General features: G+C 29.4%; 1 protein-coding gene across 2 annotated transcripts in view; it reads right to left on the bottom strand.

Moving 5' to 3' along the window:
- Positions 1-27,899, bottom strand: part of LOC142331469 (uncharacterized) — a 118,254-nt gene that overhangs the window by 26,366 nt on the left and 63,989 nt on the right. For both annotated transcript variants that reach the window (XM_075377404.1, XM_075377403.1), the window contains 3 exons: positions 10,233-10,404; positions 8,674-8,847; positions 6,352-6,556 (listed from right to left, as the gene is read on the bottom strand). In XM_075377404.1, coding sequence (XP_075233519.1) covers positions 6,352-6,535 — 184 coding nt within the window. In that variant the 5' untranslated portion in view covers positions 6,536-6,556; positions 8,674-8,847; positions 10,233-10,404. The remainder of the gene's footprint in view (positions 1-6,351; positions 6,557-8,673; positions 8,848-10,232; positions 10,405-27,899) is intronic.

A 27,899-nucleotide genomic window follows, 5' to 3' on the forward strand; every position in this document is an offset into this window, starting at 1 on the left:
TTTTTCCTGAGCATTCTAAAGACAATGAAGGATATCAATGTAAGATTCATTGATCACAGTTTGGCCTATTCATGGTGTATAATATCTCATGAATAAAATAAAACTTTCAACAAAGTTTGTTTGAAAAAATGTTAAAGAGGAAATTTTAAAACAAAGGAGATGTGCACAAGATCTTTTTCACCCAACATATTGGAATATCTATAGTTGATCCTATATACAATTATATATATTATAATAATATATAATTATATATATAACTATAAATAATTATTATTTGGCTGGTAGTTTGTTGGAGCTCATAGTACTAAATATTCTGAAGTATACAGATACTTACAAGTCACAGCAGGTAAAAATATTGTAGAGAAAATTTTGGATCTAAAAGTTAGATACGAAAGTTACAAAGTTATCAAATAAAGTAACAGATCATCTTGAAATGCTGTGAAATTGTATTTTATTTTTATTTTAATATATATTTTTTTATTTACTTGGTAATTTATTGTAATTGTATTTTTTTTCTTTACATTACAAACTGTTAGTGTTGATAATCTAAGCACATTGGTCAATACACAATTTTTGAATTCAGATAGTGTTTCAGGATTTGAAAATAATATTAAATTTGTTATGCAAAATAATTTGAACAGATTTTGACTCTTTTCTGGCCGAGTTGCATTGCTTAAATGAATTTCTTAATATTATAGTGTTAACTGAAATATGGATTTATAATTGAGAATTTATTTAACAACAATAATTATAATCCATTTTTCAAATATCATAAATATATACATTAAAATGATGAATAATTTTTATTAACAAAAATATTTTTTGCTGGGATATAGAAATTAATTTTACGGCTGCTGATTTACCATTATTAGAATAAGTATTGAAAGATTAGAATGTTTATTTTGGGATGAGTACAAATTGTAATGAATACCTTACATTAACTTATTAAATGACCCAAAGGAGAGTTACTCTGCACACCTAATAGAAATATTTTGACAGCAAGTAGTATGGACTCAAAACCAATTCTAATAATTTAAATATCTATCGGTATAATTTGTTATGTTTCACTTTGGATTTTTAATAAATGTTTCTATAGAATTACAAATTATTCTGCCTATATTGACCATGAGTTGGTTGAATTATTCATAATTTTCAATAAGAAAATGTGACATGCATGTTTGGTACAGGTATAAAAGATCACATAACTATTGACATAGGACTTAGCACATCTAAAATTAATAATGTAATCAAAAATAGAGATATAACACCCAGGAAAAGGAAAGTTATGAAAAAATGTATCTTAAGTTTAATTTTATATTAAAAATAAGAAATAGAGACTGTGTTTGAAGCTGAATTATATCAGTGGTATCTCTAATATTATTCCAGTTAAAGGAAATGAGCTCTATAAAAACAAACCAACAATGTGTTGGAACAACAAATTATTATAATATGAAGGCTGTCCAGAAAGTAAAAACTATTTATGCATTGCATGTGTGTAGTGTCACACAACAGTGGGTTAAGGCCAACTGGTCTCAGTTGTACTGCTAGTGCTGTACAAAAATTTGTAGCTGCATATTATGGAGTGATTTTATGTGTTTATAATGAATAAAAAGATTGAAAAAAATAAAAATAAATCGACTGTGACGTACAATCAATCATATGATTTTTGAATGCACAAGGTGTTCGTCCTGTGGAAATTCATTTTCAAATTACTGTTGTATATGATGACAGTGTAATGAATGAAGAAAACATAAGAAAATAGTGTCGTTTATTCATGACAGGGAAAACATCTGTTCTGATGAGCAATGCTTAGGACATCCTACTTTCATTATTGAACAGCTGCAAGAGCAAATTGATAGAAATATTAAAGAAAAACGGCATTTCACATTAGATGAATTTAGTGATAACTTTCCTGTTCATTCATGGTCTCTGTTACATGAAAGTGCAGACGACATCAAGACTGCTGTTCGAGAATGGTTTAATGGACTGGCAAAAGACTTCTTCTTTGGAAAAAAAACTGGTATCACAATTTGACAAACACTTGAACTTAGGAGGTAATTATGTGAAAAATAGTTTAAAAAATATAGATTATTATGTAATACAATACAATTTACAAAACAAAAACAGCTTTTACTTTCTGGACGATCCTCATACTAAGTATTTTAGTAGCGAATGATGAAGATGCTAAATCATTATTAATTTGAAAACAGTAAAGGTAAGATCATATGCAATGGAACATATTTAATGATATTTTGATAGGGTGAGAGTGGTTCTTAATAATAAGAAACACTTAATAAGTGTTTGAAACTTCTTGATAACACTGGTTTTACTTCTACTTGCAATATTGTTAAAAAGTTTAACAACTGATTCTTTTTTCTCTCTCGATCTGAGATATCTCTCTAAGGATCACATTTACAAAGCCCAGACTTAATTCTTTTCCAAAAACTCTTTGCCCTTTCACTCATCTTTCTTTTCATCTTGTCAAGTCATTTAGAATTTTTTTTCTTAAATTTTTAATCTATTTTGCTGATTTCTTTTTCTAAAAATTTTTGTAAATTCTGCCCCAAATAATCTTCTGGAAATATTGCTTGCTGTCTTGTAATGTTACAATTTTATATTTTTGAAAAGGGATTTCTTGTAATACATATCCTTTGTTAAATGATGTGGTATTTATATAAAAATAACGTATCCACTTACCAACAATTATGAGTGTTGACTATATTATTCCTCCATCATCAGGGTTTACTGAATAATTATGAATTTTATAGTTGTGCATATAAATTTTTATAAATGGGAATTAAGATGAAAATAAACTTTAAAATTATTATGTTCATAACAGTTGATTGTCAATAGTACTTATTTAACTTACTTTAACTATTGACAACCAATAATCAACTGTTATGAACATAATTTTAAATTTTATTTTCATTTTAATTCCCATTTATAAAAATTTATAAGGACACTATAAAATTCATAATTAATCAGTAATCCCTGATGATGCAGGAATAATCTGAAAGCGAATGGATAGTCAATACTCACAACTGTTAGCAAGTTGATACTTTATTTTTATATAAATTGTGTAATACCAATGGTGCCAGATTTTAAGAAAATTGAACCTAAACAATATGGCATTTATTAATAATAAAAATAAATATTTACTATTAATATGCTAATAATAATCACTTTATACATTATCTAGTAAAAAAATTAATAAAATACAAGATGTTATCTCTAAAGTAAAGACCTTTTCATTGTAAAAAGATTTATTCTGAAAACTTTATAAATATTTTTTATTTCTCTTATAGTTCTTCTCTATAAAATCACCACAAGACTTAAAACATTTATCTTAGTGATACACCAGCTTCAATATATCCTTGTCATATTCTTCTGCCGCCAGTCCATTTAGCCACTGATTAAGAGTATTTTTAAGTTCATCGTCACCTGTGAATTGCTTATCACTCAAAACTTCTTTCAATTTTCTAGACAAATGGTAATCAGAAGTAGCTAAGTCCAAACTACATGGTGGGTGATCATAAATTTCCCATCCAAATGTTCTCAGTAAATCACGTGTTGGACATGCAACATGTGGACGTGCATTATCGTGCATCAGGACAACACCGTCAGTAAGTCACCTACGTCACCAATTTTGAATGGCGCACTGTAACTTACAAGGTGTGTTTTTAAAGTACTGTTTTGAAATTCCACCACTGCTATGCTGTGGTCGGCATTCCACACATGTGCACGATGTACCTGCATCCGTTGGCAAGCCACAGATGTCATTATGGAAATATTCAACTGTGTTTACGTTTGTTTGTGAGTATTTAAAATGTCTTCATTGATCAAGAATCCTGTCGACTGTGAAATACGTGGTGTGATTTGTTTTCTTAGTGCTAAAGGTGTGAAAGTGGCTGAAATTCATTGTCAGATCAGTGAAGTGTATGAAGAAAACATTATGAGCGATGGAATGGTATGAAAATAGGTTAACGCTTTTAAAGATGGCTGCCAGAATGTTCATAATGAGGAATGGAATGGATGACCCTCTGTCATTACTGAAGAATTGGTGCAGAAAGTTGACAAAAAAATGAGAGAGAACAGACACTTTATGATTTCTTTGCTATCTGAAGAGTTTCCTCAAGTTTCAAGAAGTGTTGTCTATGAAATTGTGACCGAATGCTTAAATTATTGACAATTGTGCTCATGCTGGGTACTGAAAATGTTGACTGAGGTGCACAAAACCAAACATTTAGGCAGTGTGTTAACTTTTCTTGAGTGATACAATGTAAAGAGTGATGATCTTTTAAGCCAAATTGTCACAGGCGACGAAACATGGGTGACTTACACTACACCGGAATCAAAGCAGCAATACACGGAATGACAGCATTCAACATCACCTAAGAAAGTGAAGTTTAAGCAAACAATTTCGGACTAGAAAATCATGTATATAGTGTTTTGGGACAGGAAGGTGGTGTTGCTGGTGGAGTTTTTGCCTTGTGGTGACATAATAAACTCTATAATGTATTGTAGACCTTAAAAAAACTGCGCCGTGTAATCCAAAGGTGTGGCATGCTGAGTAAAGCGATCCTTTTGCTTCATGACAATGCCCATCCACATGTGGCTAATCAAACTCAAGAACTCATTGAATCATTTGGCTGGGAACAACTTGATCATCCTCCATATAGCCCCGATCTAGTGCCCAGTGACTACCACTTGTTCCTGCATTTGAGGAAACATTTGGGTGGTCAGCGCCATGATGACGATGACGATATCAAAGCGACTGTGTTACAGTGGTTATTAAATCAGCGGCAGACTTCTATGATGACGATGTTCAAAACCTGGTTGCACGATACAAGTACCTTAATATTGGTGGGAATTATGTAGAAAAGTAGATTTAAGTACAGGCTTTCACGTAAAAAAAAAATTGTTAAGAATAGTGTACTTGTTTTATTAAATTTCAAAATGGTACTTACTTTAAAAACATGCCTTGTACATAGAATTTCGCAACTGGCTTCTGCATTTATAGTGTTCCACGTGGCATAAAATCAACCAACAGTATGTCAAATTGATTCCATAAGACTGTGGCCATTGGATTGCATCCAAATGGCTGTGGTAGTTTGACCTTTGTTGGTCTGGTTGGTGACTGAGGATGACGCCATTCACTTGACTGCTGTTTTCTCTCTGGCGTATAATACAAAATCCATGTTTCATCTCCATTAATAATTGAATTAAGGAACTCATCACCTTTTTCTGTGCAGTGCATCAAAAATTCCAAAGCAGATCCCATTCGGATTTTTTGTGACGTTTCGTTAAGATGTGCGGCACCCAACGTGCACAAAACTTTCTGAAGCCTAAATGGTGATGAACAATGCAACCGATAACAGCTCTTGAAACATAAGGGAAAAGAACGCCTAGGTTGAGATCGTTGAGTGATGATCTTTTCTGATTTCATCATTGACGGGTTTCAACTAGCCCTTGCTGAACGTTCTTCATCATGCACATTAATTCTGTTATTTCTAAACCTTTCACACAATTTCGGACGTTTCTTTTATTTATTACATTATCACCATACACAGAAACCTAATACCTATGAATTTCAGCTGGCTTAATGTTTTGATGATTTAAAAGACGTATGATTCCACGTATTTCAGTCGATGGCAACATTGATTTTCCTATTCATTTTATAATGTACACACATAATCAAACATATTACAATGTGACAACAATGCAGAGTATACATTACTAGTGTGGCCATGAATAACACAGGTATGCCAACCTAAGGAGAGAAATTTCCCAGTGGTCTTTACTTTAGAGATATCCCTTGTATAATTTCCCACTAGGTAATAATTCAAAGTATGTGTTTAATATATTGGCAAGTAATTTTCTGCCATACATCTATTATAGAAGATACAATTTTCTAACCCTCTGTCTTAATAAATTCAGAATATGTGACTTCAGTGATAAAAAAGCTGTCGGTGATAAGGGTATTAAACTAGTTTGTACTAAAACAAATTTCTTTAACAGTAGTTCTTATTTTTCAAATTATTTTTAATCTCATTCTAACTGCATAAGAATTCCCAATGATAACTGATTTTAATGAACATCGAAAGGCAGTATGACAATGTTGAATGTGTTATGGTGAAAGTGTAGATAATTTTTGACTTGCCCTTATAGTTCTGCAGGTCTGATCCCACCAGGTCCTCTAGATTAAAGATATAGAGGACCCGCATCCTTGATACTGGTCCTCATATGTGAGCCCTCTTTTATGTATAGGAACTGCAAAATAAGCCTAATATCCATTGGGTATTGCCAAGCCTCCGAATCCCTACTAAAAATAAATTTCTAAAAAATTCTTACCGTAAGCAGCTGAATCCACATCACTTCCACTAAAACCTGAGCTATGTGATGGTTCTGATAACGAATTTGAGGGAGAAAAGTGTGTTGGAGTAGGTGACAACTGTTCCAATGACAATTCAAGATGTTTTAATCTAATTATTTTTTCTCCTAATAAAGCTTTAGTTCGATGTAAATGTACTTCCATGTCTGTGAGTTCCTTTTCTTCCTGTTATATCAATTAAAGATAAATCAATAAAATGAAATATACAATCAAAAACAGAAATTTACATTACAAAACCTTATACACACAGACCCAATCCATGATTTCTTCATGTATAAATATAACATAAAATAATGGACTGTATTTTGTGAACAATACCTAAAAAATTGATCACAGCAACTATGTCTCTAAATTAATTTTTTCAAGTCTTCTTTCAAGAAATTATTTTACAAACAGTTTGTTTAAAAATAAAAAATGTTTAATATTATGTGTTTTAGTTTCTTCATCATTTGATATATCTGTACCTCTGAACGAGGATATCTAGGTCTATTTTTCATGATAATATGTTCATTGGCCCTATTTGGAAGCAAAGTACTTTTTGTATGTTAAAAAGTACTTAACAAAGTAGAAAGCATAAAAATATCTTATGTCCATTCAGTAAGATAAACCGAACTATCCTATGATATGTTAGGTTTGTTTGGTTCAAAGCAATATATAATATTCCTTTCCTAAGTCCAGTTCGCATTAGGGATATAACTATTCTATCACTTTTGTCCTAAACATGGGTTGTGTTATGTCCACCACTATTGCATTTATGTTTTGAATTAATGCAGTGTCTAACCTAGCTGTTTATGTATATAATTAGTCATGAATAGACGTCAAATTATGATGAATTTAGTTCTTAACTGAACTGCTTTGGATAAAAGATAAGGTTATTACTATCGTCTTTAATTATTAAAATGTTAATAAAGTAAACATTCTAACCTAACACCTCTTCATGCTGATGAGAAGCTTTTTAAGCTATTAAAAGATTTGATCCATCTAATTTTAATTATTTACTGGTAGTATTAACATAAACTTTTGTAGACACAGAATATTTATATCATATCGATATAATTTTTTTTTAACTGTAACCTTACACTTTCTTATTTGTATGTCTTACTACCAGGGGTCTTAATTATATATAATTGAAATAATTTTTACAAAACTAATAATAAGGATAAATAAAATTAGTTAGAATTCGTAATCATATTAAGTTATTGCAAGTCATTGTTCTAGGTTATGTTAGAAAGTTAGGTAGGCTTTTCAAAATAAGCCTGTAATCATCAACAAGACTGTTGATTTACAAGTGATAAAAAATACTATTAAAAACAATAACACCTTATACGTAGCTGTAAACTCTAAATGAGATAGCGTTCACTTCTAATGAATTTAAAATAGAACTACATCAATTAAAGAACTACTTGATGCTAGAAAAAACAGCCTGAATCATGCAGTCAGTTAATTGGACTTCAAGATCAAATAATGTATTAATCTTTCAGCAGTTGATTAACTTTAGTTTACGTTTTATTGCAAAGACTTGGGAAAATGGGAAAAAAATTTGAAAAACAGCTGCATTTCCCTTTAGTACATTCTTCTACTGATGAAGGTGATGAAGTGAAAAAGGTGTATGCATTTTTGAAGACAGATAATAGCGACTGCTTTAATGATTCTGGAAACAAAAATAGGCTATTAACAATAATTAGGATTCAGTTTGATAGTAATCCGAATACCACTGAAGTCTGATGTATTTCAAATATGACAAAATGGGTCGCAGGTTATTGGCTATGAATTAAAAGGTATTCAAGAAATACAATCATTCACTTCAACGGATGATTCGATTGGTGATCTCAATTATTTGCCTTGCAGTAGCTTTAATCTACGACAAACCGGTGCATACATCTATTACATAGAATCAACATGGCAAAAGACAAAAGAAATGCATAACCAACGTTTTGGTACCCACATAGAACTTTTGCAGTCATATTTGAGCGAATATACCTATGTGTCGTAAAAGGTATCCTTATAACGCTTCTTTATTTTTGTAAACACGTTTCAGAGGAGCCTTACAATTAAAGGTTTGTTTGACGTTTGTAATTTTCAAATAAAATTTGGTTAATCAGGTCTTTCTGTTTCAATTTAATGCCCGTTAAGCATTTTTCATTGTTAGCACATTTTTTGCATCGTCATAGCAATTAAAGTTTCGTTTGGGGTGGAACAAACCGCATAAGTACCTACAACAGGCAAACAAAAATAATAACACTTATTTTAAGCTATACTAAAATAATATAAGAAAAACTTACCTCAGTCAATAATAAGGATCATCTAAAATAATGTACAAGATGTAACAATAGCAGTTAAACAACAGTGAACACAGAAACGATAACCTAATTTGAACTGCGTAAACAACCCGAGACTGACCGGTGTATTTCATAAGCTTCGTTCTGTCACCACGTAATTTCTCTGCGCTCCCAGCGCTGCAACAAACGGATAAACAACAAACCTTCAACCGCCACAGCAAAAATAAATTACGAAAACAAGACCGCCCTCTAAAGTGCACTTCCTAGACTGCATTGTTTCATCTATCATAAACCAACCGACCAACAACGAAAGTTTAATATTTATGTTTGTGTTCGCAAACACACATTTAGTATGGATTTAATTCAAAAATTATAATTAGAGATTACCAAGTAACATATAATTATAATTTTTCGTGTCTCATTTCATTTCTGTAATCAATTTTGTCACCTCGGTAACGCAGTAGAGAAACCGATTGATATATTAAAAGATACGGATTTTATTCTCGACTTGACACCGGATCACAATTTTAGCCGGTTTAGCCAGGTTTCATATATTGAAAATATGAGTAAACTAAAGATCTCAGATTCAGTTCTCGGCTTAGAATTAGTATTTTTCTCAATAATTATATTTACGTATAACGCTTAAGAAAAAACAACAAAAAAAAAACTAATTAAATTAATAAAATAAACCGGTGAAAGCAAACTTAAAATTACATATTATTTTTTATATTTTTAAATTAATTATTTTGTTAGATCGTCACTAAAAATCACATCCTATAAAATTTCAGACTTTTTATCTTCTATCGCATGTACTTTCTATTACGATTCTTTTAAGTTTATGTAAGTAAATATTATGTAATACTTGAGCGCATATAAACTAATTACCGGTCCCGGGTTCGTATCCCGGTCACGGTTGAAATTTTAATTCACATCAAATTTTCCACTAAACCTCCAACCTAATACAGTGAATATTTAATAGTAGTAAATTATTGAATTAAAATAATAATTTTAATTACATAATAATAATTTAATAATTTTAATACATTTATAATCGGTTTTTTTAAATTTATTTTTCTCGCAATGACAACATCCAGAATATCCGCAATTTTTTTTTTTCTTTTCCTCCGGGCCAACCGTTATGTATCGCTTCACAGAATGAGATGAAATAGCAATTTTATTGTGTGAAAATATCATGCCTGACCGGGATTCGAACTCGCGACCTCTGGATGAAAGGCCGAGACGCTATCACTCGCACCACGCGAGTTAAACGCTCACTATCACGCGCATTTTTTTTTTAAATTGCTTTTTTTCACGTTATGAATTCTGATAATAATGTCAATCGTAACCCGAAATCGAACCCATAACGTTTTATCCGACAAGTACATCTTCTCGCAATTATTATTTTCATACTGTTGACTATAATAAAATTAATATTAACACGTAATTTAACGATCTGTTTTATTTTATACGTATATTACAATAATTGAAGCTAAATGTATTATAAAAATGACATCAGAGGTTACATACTAATGAAACGTGTAAATAGATTAACTTTTTTTTACCTCCAGGTCCACAGTTAAGTTATAGCTTCAAAGGATGAGATGAACAATTTGTAGCGCGTGTGAAAATGCCATGCCTGACCGGGTTCGAACCTGGGACCTCCGGATGAAAGGCCGAGACGCTACCACTCGCGCCACGGAGGCCGACAAATAGATTAGGTTGCATAATATTAGCCTAAAATACAGAAACATCTTGTATTACAGATCAAAATTACAAAATAACTTTACAAATAAATTCAAAAAATAGTAATTTAAATTTTTACTGAGGGCGGTAACATATATAATGAAGGTTAAGAGGACACGATGTAACGATATTTTTTTAATATAAAAATCTACGATAATCGATTAAAAAGAAAATCGTCGATTTCGGAACAGTTTCAATGAAAGACGTTTCTAAAATTCTGTCATATTGGAAACCACATACTGTATTCATTCCATGAAATTGGATTAATTTTTACCCCCCTATAAATCTCTGATTCCGTAATTTTTTGGTTGTGTGTATCAACCGCACGATAAAATTATTTTTTCAGCAGTTTTTTTAACATTGTCACGAGTAGTTACACACAAGTGAAGAAAAAAGTAATATAACCTCACTACATTAAAACTAAAAAGATTATTTGTAATCTAATTAATTTTTGATATACTTAAGCTTAACTATAACTAATTAATTTAAAATAACACAATAAGAATTTAATACCTTTATGAACACAGTTTTTCATATAAGTAAATTTACCTATCTTGTGTAGGTTAGGTAGACAAAACGGTTTAAGTAAATTAGAAATCGCGAAACATATGATTTGATTATCACGAAGCATATGAGGTTATCAGACTAAACCGATTACGGGATTTCTTCTAAAGATGTATATTTTGAAAATATTTTTATTTAATGTTGTTTGTTATTTATATTTGTAACTTTATTTATTAAATTTTCTATTGTAAAAAAAAATCATGTTACAAATAATTATACACGTTAAGTAAAACCGATAAAAAAAACAACGGTCTCTCATTTTGCCAACTTAAATTTAAATAAAGAGATCTGTATTTAAAATAGTACCTAATTGTATAAAGAAGTAAATAATTAAAACTATTAACTGATTGTAATTAAGACATTAATTAATATATATTATTTAGTTTTATTTACAAATATTATTTATTTAAAAGTTATAAACGTATTTTTTTAAATAATCTAATAAACAAAAACAGATGACCGCGGATGATTATTACCAGACTCAAATCTTTTGTAGAACCCACAAACCTGTTAAAACATGTGCATTTAACGTCGTATAACTGAACGGAAAACACGTCGTTTGATATTAGCTTAAAAAGTTATTTTCCTGGATTTAAGGTAAAATGAGGGTAAACTTATTGAAAAGCAGCATATTTATGCGAGGAATAATAGTTGTTAAGTATTTAAATTCATTATATAAATTAATATTCAATTTTGACTGGTTACTGATTTATTATAAAGCCACGTGCTTTAGACTTTGTAATGTTAAAAAATTGATTTTTATAAAATAGATAAATCATTTAAATTGTATTTAATATAATATTTATTGCTATGACATTTTTATGTTAATATGATTTTTTCTTTTTTTAAATTAGATATATTTTTTTTAATAAAAAATTGTTTCAAGGCTGTAGTCTTTTGTCCATGCTTTCATGGCAACATTTTGGTTAATATATTATATATATTATCACCATTTTGGTGATTTATATTTTTAAAAATAAAATGAATTCCTACAATTTAAAAAAAAGATGATGCTATCAGTTGAAATTTGCTACAGCCTAAATTAGGTGAAGATTATGCAATGCAGTTTATTGAAAAATAGTTCTACAATCTATTAATTTATTGGTAAAATGTTTATCAATTTATTAATTAAATTATTTATAATAAAAAATGTGTATGCCAAAGATTGTTACATATACTACAAAAAAAGGTATATGCAGAAAGATTAATTATTGTTTAAATAATTAATAGAAAAGTGCATGCATTAGGGATTATGACATATACTGAAAACAAAGGTATATGCAGAAAGATTAATTATTGTTTAAATAATTAATAGAAAAGTGCATGCATTAGGGATTATGGCATATACTGAAAAAAAAGGTATATGCAGAAAGATTAATTATTGTTTAAATAATTAATAGAAAAGTGCATGCATTAGGGATTATGACATATACTGAAAACAAAGGTATATGCAGAAAGATTAATTATTGTTTAAATAATTAATAGAAAAGTGCATGCATTAGGGATTATGGCATATACTGAAAACAAAGGTATATGCAGAAAGATTAATTATTGTTTAAATAATTAATAGAAAAGTGCATGCATTAGGGATTATGACATATACTGAAAACAAAGGTATATGCAGAAAGATTAATTATTGTTTAAATAATTAATAGAAAAGTGCATGCATTAGGGATTATGGCATATACTGAAAACAAAGGTATATGCAGAAAGATTAATTATTGTTTAAATAATTAATAGAAAAGTGCATGCATTAGGGATTATGACATATACTGAAAACAAAGGTATATGCAGAAAGATTAATTATTGTTTAAATAATTAATAGAAAAGTGCATGGATTAGGCATTATGACATATACTGAAAAAAAGGTGTATGCAAAAAAATTAATTATTGTTGAAATAATTAATAAAAAAAAATGCACCAAGGATTATTGCATATACTGACTATTTCAGTTGAGGTAGTGCACCAGTTTATGTAAACTGGTGCACTACCTCAACTGACAGCTTTCATATCAAGGCTGTTGTGAATAAACTGCTGCTTTAAATTTTAATTTGCATCTATAGCTTAAGAAATTTTTGGGGTAATGGCTAGTTCATTTCCTCAAGAAAAAAAAAAAAGAAAAAATGTAATTATTCAATGAATTTAATCAAAAATGCATCGGTTTAAAATTAAAACCAGTTATTACTGGAATTTTTTAAGTAACTGTTTAATTAAAATTTTTAAATTAGATAATGTTTATTAGAATGATGGAACGAGACCAGTAGAATATTATGCTATAAGTTGGCAGTAATATTATGCTTTCATTAGTTCTGAGATCACTTGTAGATCCTAGATAACAAAATGAATTCAGTTGTTATTAGCAGTAATATTACATTATTTACAATCGGTAGTGTTTTACACGTATTCTTTTATACATGTTTACAGATTATTTTTCATCTAATATTATTTTAGTAATATAGAATTCAAATAGGACATAAATAAGTTATTAGGCTTTTTAGATACACAAAAGTGACCTTATTATTTAAACTATACTTCTATAATTTTTTCATGATTTTTAAAAGTAATTTTCAGTTAATTAAAATCTGATTGTGATATCTAGCATTCTTAACAAAAAAATCATACTAACACATGCACATCTCCAAACATTTCAAACAATAAACTTCTGTAATTAGAATGAATTCTCTCACAGTTTTGACAAACTTTTCATTTATGAGACCTTCGCTATTTCGCAGTCTGAAATGCACTGATTTTCACAGTACAATGCACTTCATAAGTTCAATAACTCAACCGGTCTTCATCAAATTTTCACACGCACAACTTCAGTTACACTACTACAGCATATCTAAGTTTCAATGAAAATGATGTACGCTAATGTATATAAGGAACTTAAATTTTAAGTGAATGATATTTTAGTACTTCTCGTACCTCAAAACGTAAAGAAAATTCAATTTCAACCCCTCAAACCCACCGTTTGACTGAAAATAATATACTTTTTGTTTTCAAAAAACAGTTAAAAAATGTTACACAGCTTTATTGTTACATATGTTAATTATCAAAAGATATATTCATTAATTTATCACACAAGAGGTCTTAATCGTTATGAAATGAATTATTTCTCATTTTAATTAATTAATTAATTACAATGAAAGATAATTTAAGATTTATGTTTAATTTTCATGCGGTTCCATATTTCTAGAAAGTTGAAACAGAAACCAATTGCATCTTCAGTCGCATGACACAAACCGACTTTAACCATCACCTCTTATAAAATCTTTAAACAATTTTTTTCATCACCGGTCACTGTAGAATCACAAAAATTAGTTAACCGGCTAGTTTTTTAGCCCTCCAATACTCCTTCATCCTTTCAATGTCCAACATCCTTCTTTCTTTTGACCGCTTTCGATTACCGTATTCTTTCTTCTCCTTCTGGACCCCTTTCGTTAGTCTTTCTGGGCCCTAGGATTTTCCTTGTATCAGTCTTTCAGCAAGTTCCAATTTACCTATTCCCCTTTGTTCAGAGCTTTGCGTTTGGATTACCGTTGTATAGTAACTGATCTTGCCCGTCCTTGAGATCTGTTTCATATTGTATATGTTCTTTGTAAGGCCATAGGATGTTAGAATTTACTGGTACTGACAATGTTTGTTCCCTTGTCCATTTCATTTAGTCTGTTAACTTCACCCGAGTACCTAAATTTTTTCGTACTTTTAATTTGTTTGAAATTTGTCCACAACAATTTCGGTGTGTTCTTAATGTACTTGATTTGCCTTTATATATATAGTCGATTATATACTCTGAGAGTGTTGATTCAAACCAAAATTACAAATAGAAGGCAATTAATATTTAATTGTGAAAAAAGACGATAAAAATATTAACCAATATGTAAAAATTACTTAAAATTTGTAAAAACTTGCAGGAAGGGTTTATAAGTACAAATAAATTGTACAATAAAACATGAAACGATTACTAAAAGAATCAGGACATTCGTGAAAAACAAAAAGAACTTTTACTTCATTTGGTCATTCAATAATAATAAAAATAATAAAAAACAAAGGGATAAGTTAAAATTATAGTTTATATAAAAATATACACATAACAGTAATAATAATTATAATTTTAACCCCTCAATCAGATTAAATTTTTTATTTCTTTGGAGAAAAGTTGCCGATTGATATTTTCTCTATGTTAATGTTTAAAAAAAATTTGCTTTGCTTAATTATGGTGACATTAATATATACATAAAAAAAAAATCTGTCTTAACTATCTCCTGTCTTCACTAGTAATCATATACTAACTATTAACCATTCATTTGGGTAGTTTATAAGAAGAATCTGTGTCTTAACTACTAATCATATACTAACTATTAACTATTAATTTGGGTAGTTTATAAACAAACTAACTGGTGGTGGATTTTTATGTATATTATATATGTTGCCGTAATATATTTAAACTTAGGTCATTAAGTTTTAGCATAACTGCGACAAAGTATTCAAAGAATTAACTAAAATCTGATTGTTTGAGGTTAAGATAATTAGTTATAAATTATATGAGAAACAGTTTGAGGGGCGTTTTCTTTTTTCCCTTATTTGTATCATATTTTTTTACTTTTTTTATGTTGCTCACAGTAGAATTCTTTAATAAAAATAAAATGTAAGAACATCATCTTGTTCTTAACCGACTGACTTCTTTATCTAAACCGTTAACTTGGATAATTTCTCAGAGATATTTAAATTTATTAACTTCGTTTATTTTTCCACATTCTGAATTGAATTTTTGTTATTGGTTATCAGTAATGCTTTATTGAAGGAAATTTTGAACCCTACTTTATCTGTGATTTCTTTTATACCGTTTACTTGTTCTCCTACTGTGTGAGATTTTTTGAGAAAATTGCAGTGTCATTAGGAAAGTTTTGGCAATTAATTCAAATAACTTTCAACTTCCAACCCGGTGTTATTTCACGGTGTGTACAAATTTTTTTCATCTTTTTCTCCCGTTCTCTTAATTTTTCTAAGACACGGTTAAAAAGAATTAGCGATAAACTACCCCTTTGCTTTATTCCTATTTTAATTTTACATTCTTCTGAGAATTTTCCCATGAACTTCTCTTATTATGATTCTATTAGTTATAATTGTACAAATTAAACGGTTGTATTTGTTTCAGAATAATTAATGATATTTGAATCTACTTTTGACCCAGATCCTATTATTGAAGTTGTTACATCGTATAGGCCAGTAATTCTTTCAAATATAATGTTCACTAGTTTAATCTACCAGTATATTTCAGTATTTATGGTGTTATCAACCCCGAATGCAAGAATATTATTTTGTTCAATTCTATTCTGATGAGGTGAATAAATTATTTGTATTGATATTATTATAAAAACGTTTTTGCTACTGTTAATAAACTTTGTTTTTCGTCTTCATAATTAACTTGTGCTTTAATTTATGATAATTTTCACTGTGAATCACCTTCAGCCTATTGTTGTAGCTCAAAATTTTTACCTTTTATTCTTTTTTAACGGTCAATTTAATGTATTTATGTTCTGGAATCGATCGATTCCAAATCTTTAGGAACGTATTTTTCAAAAATGTTTATCCTGTTTACATCACGTTGATTTGTTTATTATTCTGAGTGTAAATTCAGTAAAATTTTATAATTTTTTAAAATCTTTTTTCTTCATGTCACTTTATTACTACATTATCATTTTACTGTTCCCTCTTATCACAGATTGTATGGGTTTTATGTTTTTTCTAGATATTTAAATAATAACATAGAGTTACAACCGTTCTAACCCGGTAAACTAACCGTTTGTGAAACATTACATTGCCCTGTATCTTTACTCGCCTAGTAATTTTCAGAAGAGAATATTCTTCCATTTTTAAAGTATTTGTGTTCTTATTCTAGATTATATAGATAAATTATATTCCGATAAAAATTCATTTGTTCTTACAACGTATTGCAGAGATTATTATTTGAGGACAAGGTTGAAACGGTTTGGGTGGCAAAGCATGAAGCAAAGTATGTGAAAGCTTCTAGAATGACTGGAAATGTTGAAACGTAAAATCATAAATTTATTTTTGATTAGGAACTCTCTGTGTAATATACTATGAAAATATGGCACTCGTAAGAATATAACATATGACAATTATAATATCTACTACTCTTTATTGTAATGAATTTTATAAATACATCGGCATTAAATTTAATTAACTTCATTATAACTCGGGGCATTTTTCGGTGCGATAGCCACTTAAACGATAATATTGTTCTGGTCTTATGTTCCAGTTAGGGTGAATAGTAATAAGATTACAATTCAATGTTGAATTAACAGTAACCGGCATAAATGTTTGGTACTTGAGTACGTAACATCTATCAGGTACCATTATCTGTGCTCTGCTTTGCGGTGTACAGCGTAAAATGTCAATGGATAACTGAATGTTTCCTGCCTTTGCAGGGAATAGTACATATCAGCAAAAACAAATTCGCTCTGATTACAGAATATAAATGTATATATCTGTAGGAAATATTACACAATTATGGTCTTACAGATATTGCTATACATATTCTGCATATAATTAATTTCTTCAGCTGATATGTAAGAAGCATAAATATGTTGTAATATTTCAATAAGTGAGTGCGCGACGCGTACGCGTTCAACCGCGTCGGACACCGGCCGTTTTCTTCGATACGGGGTTACGCATATACCGTAAATGTGGATACGCGAATGGTATAAGATGGGTGTTACTAATGTTAACACCCATATATATTTTTGTGCTGTTTCTTTACAGGTCCGACTACAGCAGTTCCATCAGCAGCAGTCCTCCCTAATATCCACCCAAAAGAAACATTTCATTTTTTCAAAATTGTACTTTTTATATTAAAATAATTTTTCTTTAAATTTTAGTTTTTTATTTATTTTCTAGTTTTAATAGTATTTATAAATTTAGATTTTTAATGAAAATACCTAATCGCTTTAATAAAGTTTTTTTTATATTTTTTTTAAGTTAAAAATAATTTTAAATGCACAATTTTAAATTGTTTTTTATTTTATATTTTTTTAATTTTATTATGTGAGGAATTTATTTCGATTAAGGGGATGTAATTTTTTATTTGTTTAAATAATGATTTTTGAACATAGATTAATAATTAATTTTTATTTAACAACAATTACATTTTTTAAAATAATTAAACTTATTGTTATTATTATTCAATAAAGGGGGGATACTCCACCTTGGCCCTTTACCCCATCCAGCGAGCTACAGTCTACATTTTCTTCAGTTCATCGCTTCAGCTTCAAGAGCATCAGTCCTCCCGACTATCCACCCGAGGGGAATACTCTTTTTTTCAAAATTATAATTTTTTTAATATTTAGATTTTCATTTAATATTTTCTTTTCACTAGAAGTTAATTTACATTTAACATTTTTATTTTAATTTTAATAAAAGCTCATTTTTAGTTATATTACTCTGATTTTATTAAGCGAATTAAAATTTAACAGTAAAATTAATAATAAAGTTTGCTTTTTTAAAGCTTTTTTTTTAATTTAGATTTTTCAGATTAATTTAATTGGTTTCTTGAATTAGTGTAATTAATGAAAATCATTTAATTTCTTTTTAACTTTTACTATATACTTTTTCATTAAGGGGGGGTATAGTCCACCCTGGCCCTTATTCTCTCAGCGATCTTCAGTCATCATCTACATACTTCTACAATATTATTTTGTTTTTATTATGTGTTTAGTTTGAATCAGGGCAAGCTCGAAATCGGTGAATTAAATCTGTAAATCAGATATTTATTTAAAGCGTATAATAAAATCTTTTATCATTTTTCTTATTTTTAAATACGATTATTACGAGTATGAAATAATTTCAACTTGAATTATTTTAATATTTTCGGAATAAATCTATGTTTTTATACCTCTAATTATTTTCATGTTGTTTCATGAAAATGGATTATCGCCTACGATCGTAAAAAAACAGCTAACCCTGATTTGAACTTTTAGTTTTAAGAAGGCATCATTATCCAGTTCGGCGGTACAGTGGCCTTCTTTGCAGTTCTTCAGCTTCGTATCCACCGGTGCCAAGTCTATACCGGCGGATACCTACAAGTCTGTACCTTGATATCCGGATGATTCATAAAAGCGCTGGTCGATCGTGTTTGAGGAATCAGAAGAAAGAAGACGAATCAACCTGGTTGTTATCGTGGGCTGCAATTGAAGGCCTCTACCACCACAGGGCAATAAAATTAAGGTAAGTTACACTACTATTATAATTTGGGGGGAGGGGACAGACTGAGAAATATTATAGTATGTCAGTTAACCGTAATTTTTTTTTTTTGTAAGAGAAGTTTTATCATTTTTAAAATAATTATATTTTATATCTTTTTATCTTATTCATCAAATTATTATAACAAATGTATAAATAAATTAAGTAAAAGAATAAAAATATTTCAATTTCTACACAGATTTAATTCAATAAAACTGACTTACCCTTTATGTATCTACCCTTTAAATATTTTATACGTAATATGAACTTGATTAGTACTGAAAGTCATGATTATCATCATATCGATCAATATTTGCCACATCAGATAAATTTTTATGATTTTTCTTTTTCTTATAAAATTGAACTTTTTTTTTTTTTTTGTCTTCAGTCATTTGACTGGTTTGATGCAGCTCTCCAAGATTCCCTATCTAGTGCTAGTCGTTTCATTTCAGTATACCCTCTACATCCTACATCCCCAACAATTTGTTTTACATACTCCAAACGTGGCCTGCCTACACAATTTTTCCCTCCTACCTGTCCTTCCAATATTAAAGCGACTATTCCAGGATGCCTTAATATGTGGCCTATAAGTCTGTCTCTTCTTTTAACTATATTTTTCCAAATGCTTCTTTCTTCATCTATTTGCCGCAATACCTCTTCATTTGTCACTTTATCCACCCATCTGATTTTTAACATTCTCCTATAGCACCGCATTTCAAAAGCTTCTAATCTTTTCTTCTCAGATACTCCGATTGTCCAAGTTTCACTTCCATATAAAGCGACACTCCAAACATACACTTTCAAAAATCTTTTCCTGACATTTAAATTAATTTTTGATGTAAACAAATTATATTTCTTACTGAAGGCTCGTTTAGCTTGTGCTATTCGGCATTTTATATCGCTCCTGCTTCGTCCATCTTTAGTAATTTTACTTCCCAAATAACAAAATTCTTCTACCTCCATAATCTTTTCTCCTCCTATTTTCACATTCAGCGGTCCATCTTTGTTATTTCTACTACATTTCATTACTTTTGTTTTGTTCTTGTTTATTTTCATGCGATAGTTCTTGCGTAGGACTTCATCTATGCCGTTCATTGTTCTTCCTAAACCTCTTTTACCCTCATCTAGAATTACTATATCATCAGCAAATCGTAGCATCTTTTGAACTATAATATTTAAATAAGTTTTATAAATTTGTTATATTATGTAAATATTTTTAATATGGAATTAAAAAAAAAATCTTATGTTATCTATTTAACAATCGTTCTAAATATTTAACCGTTATAATGTACAGTTTAGATAACAGGTGTGGTATTGTTACTGTTAGTATAATCGATAGATTTTTTCATTCTTATGTAATCCAACGAATACTAATGAATGTGATGTTGTGTACAACTTTTTAAAACGTTTAATTTACGTATTGAAAATACTTTTTTAAGCAAAACAAAAAGGTTAATATTAATGTATTATAATATACATCAGTGGCGGCTTGCGTATAGGCACTGTGGAACAGCAGCATCCCCTATTTCCATTTGATATTATTAATAACATTTAATATAATGTCCCTTTTTCTTTAATTCCTTCTTTATACTTCTACAATATATAATCCTAAGCTTAATGTTCAACCGATTATGGTTTTTAAGCGCACAAATCATATTCTTGAATGCGATAAAATGTAGAATTAAGTTATTATCCTGCTTCCAGCTATTCTATGATTCATTGTTTTTTTTCTGTTTTTTTTTTTATTTTACAGAAAACTTTAACCCTACCTTGAAAAGGCCCAGAAAAAAATTTTCTGGAGCAGCACCCCCACCTAATTTTAGTTACAAGCTGCCACTGATAATTGTAAATGTATTATTAAATTAATAATATAAATAAATAAATATTTTTACTTTTTAATAAATTTTTTTAACATTTATTAATTTGCTACATTTTTTTAATTATAAAAATACTCTACGTTTATCGCTATTATTAAAAGTAATAATAGTTCTCCGAATATAAAGAACCAAATTAATTAATTAATCTTTTAGTAATGAAAAATTTTCTTTTAATTTTTTATTAATCAAAAAATGAATAAAAAGTTATTAATAAACATAATTAAATATTAAAACACAAAAATTCTATTCTGTTCGATTCAAAATAATAAAGATAAAATGACGTGATAAAGAATACTATTTTATTTCTTTTTATTAAAATTAGTTTCTTGCACCGTTAAGTTACAGTTTAACTATTAATTCTATTATAACGATTAACAATGTTCCTTTTAATTAAGTATTTTGGATAAACGGTCGATATACAAAGCTCTTTTAGGTCGCTCTTTTCCACTCTTTTAAATAATAAAATTGAATTATAACATCGGCTCCTGGAATAGACGGAATACCTGTAGAATTACTGCGCAGTGCAAGTGAGGAAGCGATTGATAGATTATACAAACTGGTGTGTAATATTTATGAAAATGGGGAATTTCCATCAGACTTCAAAAAAAGTGTTATAGTTATGATACCAAAGAAAGCAGGGGCAGATAAATGTGAAGAATACACAACAATTAGTTTAACTAGTCGTGCATCAAAAATCTTAACTAGAATTTTATACAGAAGAATTGAGAGGAGAGTGGAAGAAGTGTTAGGAGAAGACCGATTTGGTTTCAGGAAAAGTATAGGGACAAGGGAAGCAATTTTAGGCCTCAGATTAATAGTAGAAGGAAGATTAAAGAAAAACAAACCGACATACTTGGCGTTTATAGACCTAGAAAAGGCTTTTGATAACGTAGACTGGAATAAAATGTTCAGCATTTAAAAAAAATTAGGGTTCAAATACAGAGATAGAAGAACAATTGCTAACATGTACAGGAACCAAACAGCAACAATAACAATTGAAGAACATAAGAAAGAAGCCCTAATAAGAAAGGGAGTCCGACAAGGATGTTCCCTATCTCCGTTACTTTTTAATCTTTACATGGAACTAGCAGTTAATGATGTTAAAGAACAATTTAGATTCGGAGTAACAGTACAAGGTGAAAAGATAAAGATGCTACGATTTGCTGATGATATAGTAATTCTAGCCGAGAGGAAAAAGGATTTAGAAGAAACAATGAACGGCATAGATGAAGTCCTACGCAAGAACTATCGCATGAAAATAAACAAGAACAAATCAAAAGTAATGAAATGTAGTAGAAATAACAAAGATGGACCGCTGAATTTGAAAATAGGAGGAGAAAAGATTATGGAGGTAGAAGAATTTTGTTATTTGGGAAGTAAAATTACTAAAGATGGACGAAGCAGGAGCGATATAAAATGCCGAATAGCACAAGCTAAACGAGCCTTCAGTAAGAAATATAATTTGATTACATCAAAAATTAATTTAAATGTCAGGAAAAGATTTTTGAAAGTGTATGTTTGGAGTGTCGCTTTATATGGAAGTGAAACTTGGACAATCGGAGTATCTGAGAAGAAAAGATTAGAAGCTTTTGAAATGCGGTGTTATAGGAGAATGTTAAAAATCAGATGGGTGGATAAAGTGACAAATGAAGAGGTATTGCGGCAAATAGATGAAGAAAGAACCGTTTGGAAAAATATAGTTAAAAGAAGAGACAGACTTATAGGCCACATCCTGGAATAGTCGCTTTAATATTGGAAGGAAAAAGTTGTGTAGGCAGGCCACGTTTGGAATATGTAAAACAAATTGTTAGGGATGTAGGATGTAGAGGGTATACTGAAATGAAACGACTAGCACTAGATAGGGAATCTTGGAGAGCTGCATCAAACCAGTCAAATGACTGAAGACAAAAAGAAAAAAATATAACATCGCTATAGAATAGCTATCGATTAGATAGTATGTTTTTTCTTAATGCTACTGAATAACTAAATTTTTGTTACTAACGGTACATATATAATACTAACATTGTTTATTTAATCTTTTGTTGCAGGTACGACAACGATTACTTACATAGGTTAAGAGTGAACAGCGTTAATGCGGCTTAACTATTTAGTTTTATAATAACGATTAAAGGGAGGACTACTTACTTCGTAACTGGTGCTCCTTTTCCAGTAGAATTAAGTTTTTTTTTCAGGTAATTATATATTCTTGTTTTGTTTTACAAACATGTGCATGTTAGACTAAATTTGCATGTTAGAATTAAGGAAAAATCGCGTTTCCCCAGTAGGCCCCTTAGTAGGTTGTAATTGTTTTTTAATCGTGTTATGTGTGTTGTGTTTTTTTACAGGTTCATTATATATTTTAAGTTAGAATTAATTATGTTAAGTCGCGTTCGCGTTCCATACCCCGTCCACAGTAGGCGCGATTATAAAGCGGGGTATTATTTTAATATTGTTTTTTTATTTATTTAAGATTAGATTAAGTACATGTTGTTAAGCCATGTTAACCTTATCGGAATTTTCTGAAGTACTGTTTTATTTATTATGTATGTATATTTCAAGTACACCAAACTGTATTTTTATCAACCGCCTTGATATTTTTACTAATTTTGTTTCAGAATATTTGTTTCAGGTATAGATTATGTCATATTTTAATTAATCGATGTTGAAAAAAATTGTGTGATGAAGAATAAAAAATGAAAAATGGATTCCAAAAGAATTAAAATATTAATAACTTGTTAATCTATTTTATTATTTTTATACTAATTTTTCTGCAGATTGTTTCAAGTTTGTTTCAGCTACAGAAAATTGCGATATTTCAACTACTTACTGCTGGAACAACATACTAAAGTAACGCTTAGAAAATTGTGCATGTGATGAATGTATAACAAAAAATAAGATGAAAAGGCTAATAAAATGATGATCAGATTAAGATTAACACAATCATCTAGATGATATGAGTGAGTATAATTTTAAGTTTAATTAGATTAAACTAAATTTAATTAAATTTAATTAGATTAAGTTTAATTAGAAAACCTCATGATCAGATTTCTTTTACAAAATAACTGAAGGGGATTCTTTTTGTAAAAGACAATTTTAATTTTTGACATCATAAATGGTAAAACATTTCACGGAATGCTGCATTTGAGTTTAAAGAGTTTTAGTAAAAATAAACAAGTATAATTAATTAGTCTTATTTATTATAAATAACACAAACTTGTGAAGATTTTTACTATATGGAACATTTTATATGTCTGAAGATGAATCGATGGCGCTGGTTTTAAATTGAATTTTTTCAATAATTATTTGTAAATTATTTTGCACAATACTATATTTTAGATGTTGTCGTTACCCTATTTTTAGTAGTAAAAGAGTTGCTGTATTCACTATAGAACATTATATTAATTATGTATGCATCTTAAATCTGCATTTGCCATAGTCTAGTACAAGTTTTATTTTATGTCATACTAAAGATGGGCTCTCTCTTTTTTTGTTTAGCTTTTGGAACCACCGTAAGGTATTACTTCAGGGGATGAATGAAGATGATATGTGCGAATGTAAATGAAATGACATTAAAAATTGCTAATCTGAACAGAAGGCTGAGCAAATACTTTGGACGGTATAACAAACTTATACCAGACAGTATAAGTGGTTGTTAATGAGGTGTAGCAAAATTTGATTGGCATATTTTAAAATGAACTTACGAAGTAAAAAAAAAAAAAAAAAAACCACGGGCTTTACATCTCTACTGTATATCTTGTGCAGAAAATTTAATACAAAGTACAGTAATACAAAGGGATTCATTCATCTATGCCGATTGGTATTCAAATGGTATAGTGTGAAAAACAAAATAATTTCAATTTTTTGTTTGCAAAATATCTGTAGTTAAAAAAAAAGATGCTATTCAGTTCATTAATCTACCATTGACATTATTAAGACCTGTGCTTCATGGGCAGGATATACTCCTATTTTAACACTTCAATCTGTGTTACTAAACGATAAAATTTCATCCACCTAGCATATAGAAAAAGTTAATACGATTTCTTCACCGGTCTTTGAAGATTAGAATCTATAACCGCCAAAGATGAAGGATTTTGTTCACAATTTGGATCTTACTAAATAAATTAACATATAACATATATACAGTTAAATAAACAATTTGTTAGGAGTTTTAATGGTAGTACTTTCACACTGAGGCACTACACAGTACTTGTAAAACTTTGAATTCATTTTAGACTTGGTAATTTTTGAAACATCTTGAAGACTCCACTAAACATCTGATTGTTTTATAAGGTGTGTTGTCATAGGAGAGGCAATGACAGTTTGAAGAGTTTTGGTGGAAAATTTTAATTACTTTATAAAAATGCAAAATAAGTCGTGTAAATGATCATTTATGTATAACATTTATATTTTAATAAAATAGACCGTGAGGCATAATATAAACCGGTTTCTCAAAAACAGTCAACTAGCCTATTAACATAGCCTTATTTGTTAATAATAGACTTGTGAATATTGTTACTATGTGGAACATTTTATGTGCCACAAGGTGAATCAAGTGTACTAGTTTTAAATTTAATTTTTTTTTATTAGTTGTAAAGATTTTGCACAAGGGATTTTTATGCAGAGAAAACAGCATCACAACAATTTTTCTGTATGGCCATTTTAGGCGCAACAGATTGTGAGAAGAAGAAAATTTTAGTTCTCCTTTTTTCAAATCTGTTTTTAATATCTCTTTTCACTAAGCTACTCAGTTTATTTTAATAAGTGCACCGATTCAATATTCCTACAAATAAGTTTGGGGAAGAATACTAGTTGTACAAGTAGAAAGTTCTTCTCTTTTTTAGGAGATCTCTAGTTAAAAAAATAACCACCTATTTACTAAGTTTGAAATTTCTCATAGGGTTTACTTGATTCGTTTTACAGACATAAATTGCACTAAGAGAGACAAGACATTAAAATCAGAAACTCCAGCTATAGAATATCAGAACAGCATACAGGAAAAACTAACAAGATAAAGAATAAAAAATTATAAATTATGAGGAAATGTTGTGGTGCAAGTAGAATGGTGGATAGAATTTATAATGAAAAACTCAAGCTATTGTGACATCTTAAAAAAAATGCAATGTTAGCTAAATAATTCAAGCAAAACGGAAAAGCAACAGACTTAGATGGGTAATTGGGGAAAGGTGATAATGTAAAAAATTATTTCAAATATAAACAGATGAAGTAAGTTCTGTGCTCCAAAATTGTTACTTTAAAGATAATTTTTAAACTTTTTACATTTTCATTTTACTTTAAACTTCATTTTTCATTTTAAACTTTTTTTATTTTCATTTAGATTAAAACAGAATTTGTATAAAGTGATAATTCTAGAAGAACTTTGTGTATTACACATTCTCCAAGCGATTATTTACTCTATTTTTTTTTAACCTCCAGGATCACCATTAGTTATTGTTTCAGAGGATGAGATGAATGACAAGTAGCGTGTGAAAATGTCATGCCTGACCGGGATTCAAACCAGAGACCTCCAAATGAAAGGCCAAGACACTACCATTCGCGCCATGGAGGCCGGCAAAGCGATTATTTACTTAAATGAAACTAACTTTACTAATAATAGCACGAGTATGATGGTTAGTATGGAGGCCGGCAAAGCGATTATTTACTTAAATGAAACTAACTTTACTAATAATAGCACGAGTATGATGGTTAGTACAATCTTTATAAAATTTTATGATTATTAAATTATATGTCTCTACAGACAAAAAACAATTACATTAACTAACTGAATTTTTCCTTCTTTTTTACCTGCAATCACCCGTGTACTTTAACTGTAAGTCAGTATGAGCAGATAATATGACAAACACTACCTCCTTTCAGACATAACCACTCTGTAGTAAACTCCTCCATCTTGGAAAATCTACCAGGTTGTTGGATTCCCCTGGTAACGACAAAAATTAATTTTGTATTTTGCTCTTTCCCAAAATACATGAAGAATACATAATAATAAAATGCACGATTAATAATAATAATAATAATTAATAATGAACTTTGAATTCTACATAGATTGTTTATTACTGTAATTAATTTTTTTTTAAATTCATAATATACTAAGAAATTTTTCTTTTTTTTGCAGAATTTTAATTAACTGGATTATAATATTTTATACAATCAATTCAGTATATCTCAATGAAGTTTATTTATACTAATCAAAGAATTCTTTTGTAATTTGATAAAATATGCTATTGATTGTGAAGTGCAATATATGATATGTACTGCAGAACAATGATCCCATGAGAAAAAAAAGAATGTTGTAGACAAAGAAAACTTAAGAAGAAACACCCAAACATTAATATTTTTTGTTATTGACATCACACTTTGTATAAATATTATAAATAAAAGTAAGAAATATAATGTATTATAATAAAGAATCTTTCAGTACGTAGAGACAAACATCTTTAGTAAAAGTATATCTAAATAGATGTGTTCTTAGTTGAGGTCAGGTGGAATATATTGGCCAGTTCTTCAGCATGATCATGATTGTTCGCATGTGACCAATGGATATTTTGCTGTGAAATGTTACAGGACAACGGCTTTAGGCCACGTATAAGCCTGTCTAGGTCTTCCATTTGTAGGCAGGCTGCATAGGCACCTGCTAAGGAGGATGGTCCAGTTGAATTCGGGAGTCGGCGCCTGGGGAAGAAGATGGTGGATCTTATGGGGTATGGATCTGACACTGAGGTGTTGAAGGCAGTCAGGGTGGTTGATAAAGAAGTCAGGAAACTGACC

This window comes from Lycorma delicatula, chromosome 10 (genome assembly GCF_047948215.1).
Source record: "Lycorma delicatula isolate Av1 chromosome 10, ASM4794821v1, whole genome shotgun sequence".
In the NCBI taxonomy this organism is placed as follows: Eukaryota; Metazoa; Arthropoda; class Insecta; order Hemiptera; family Fulgoridae; genus Lycorma; species Lycorma delicatula.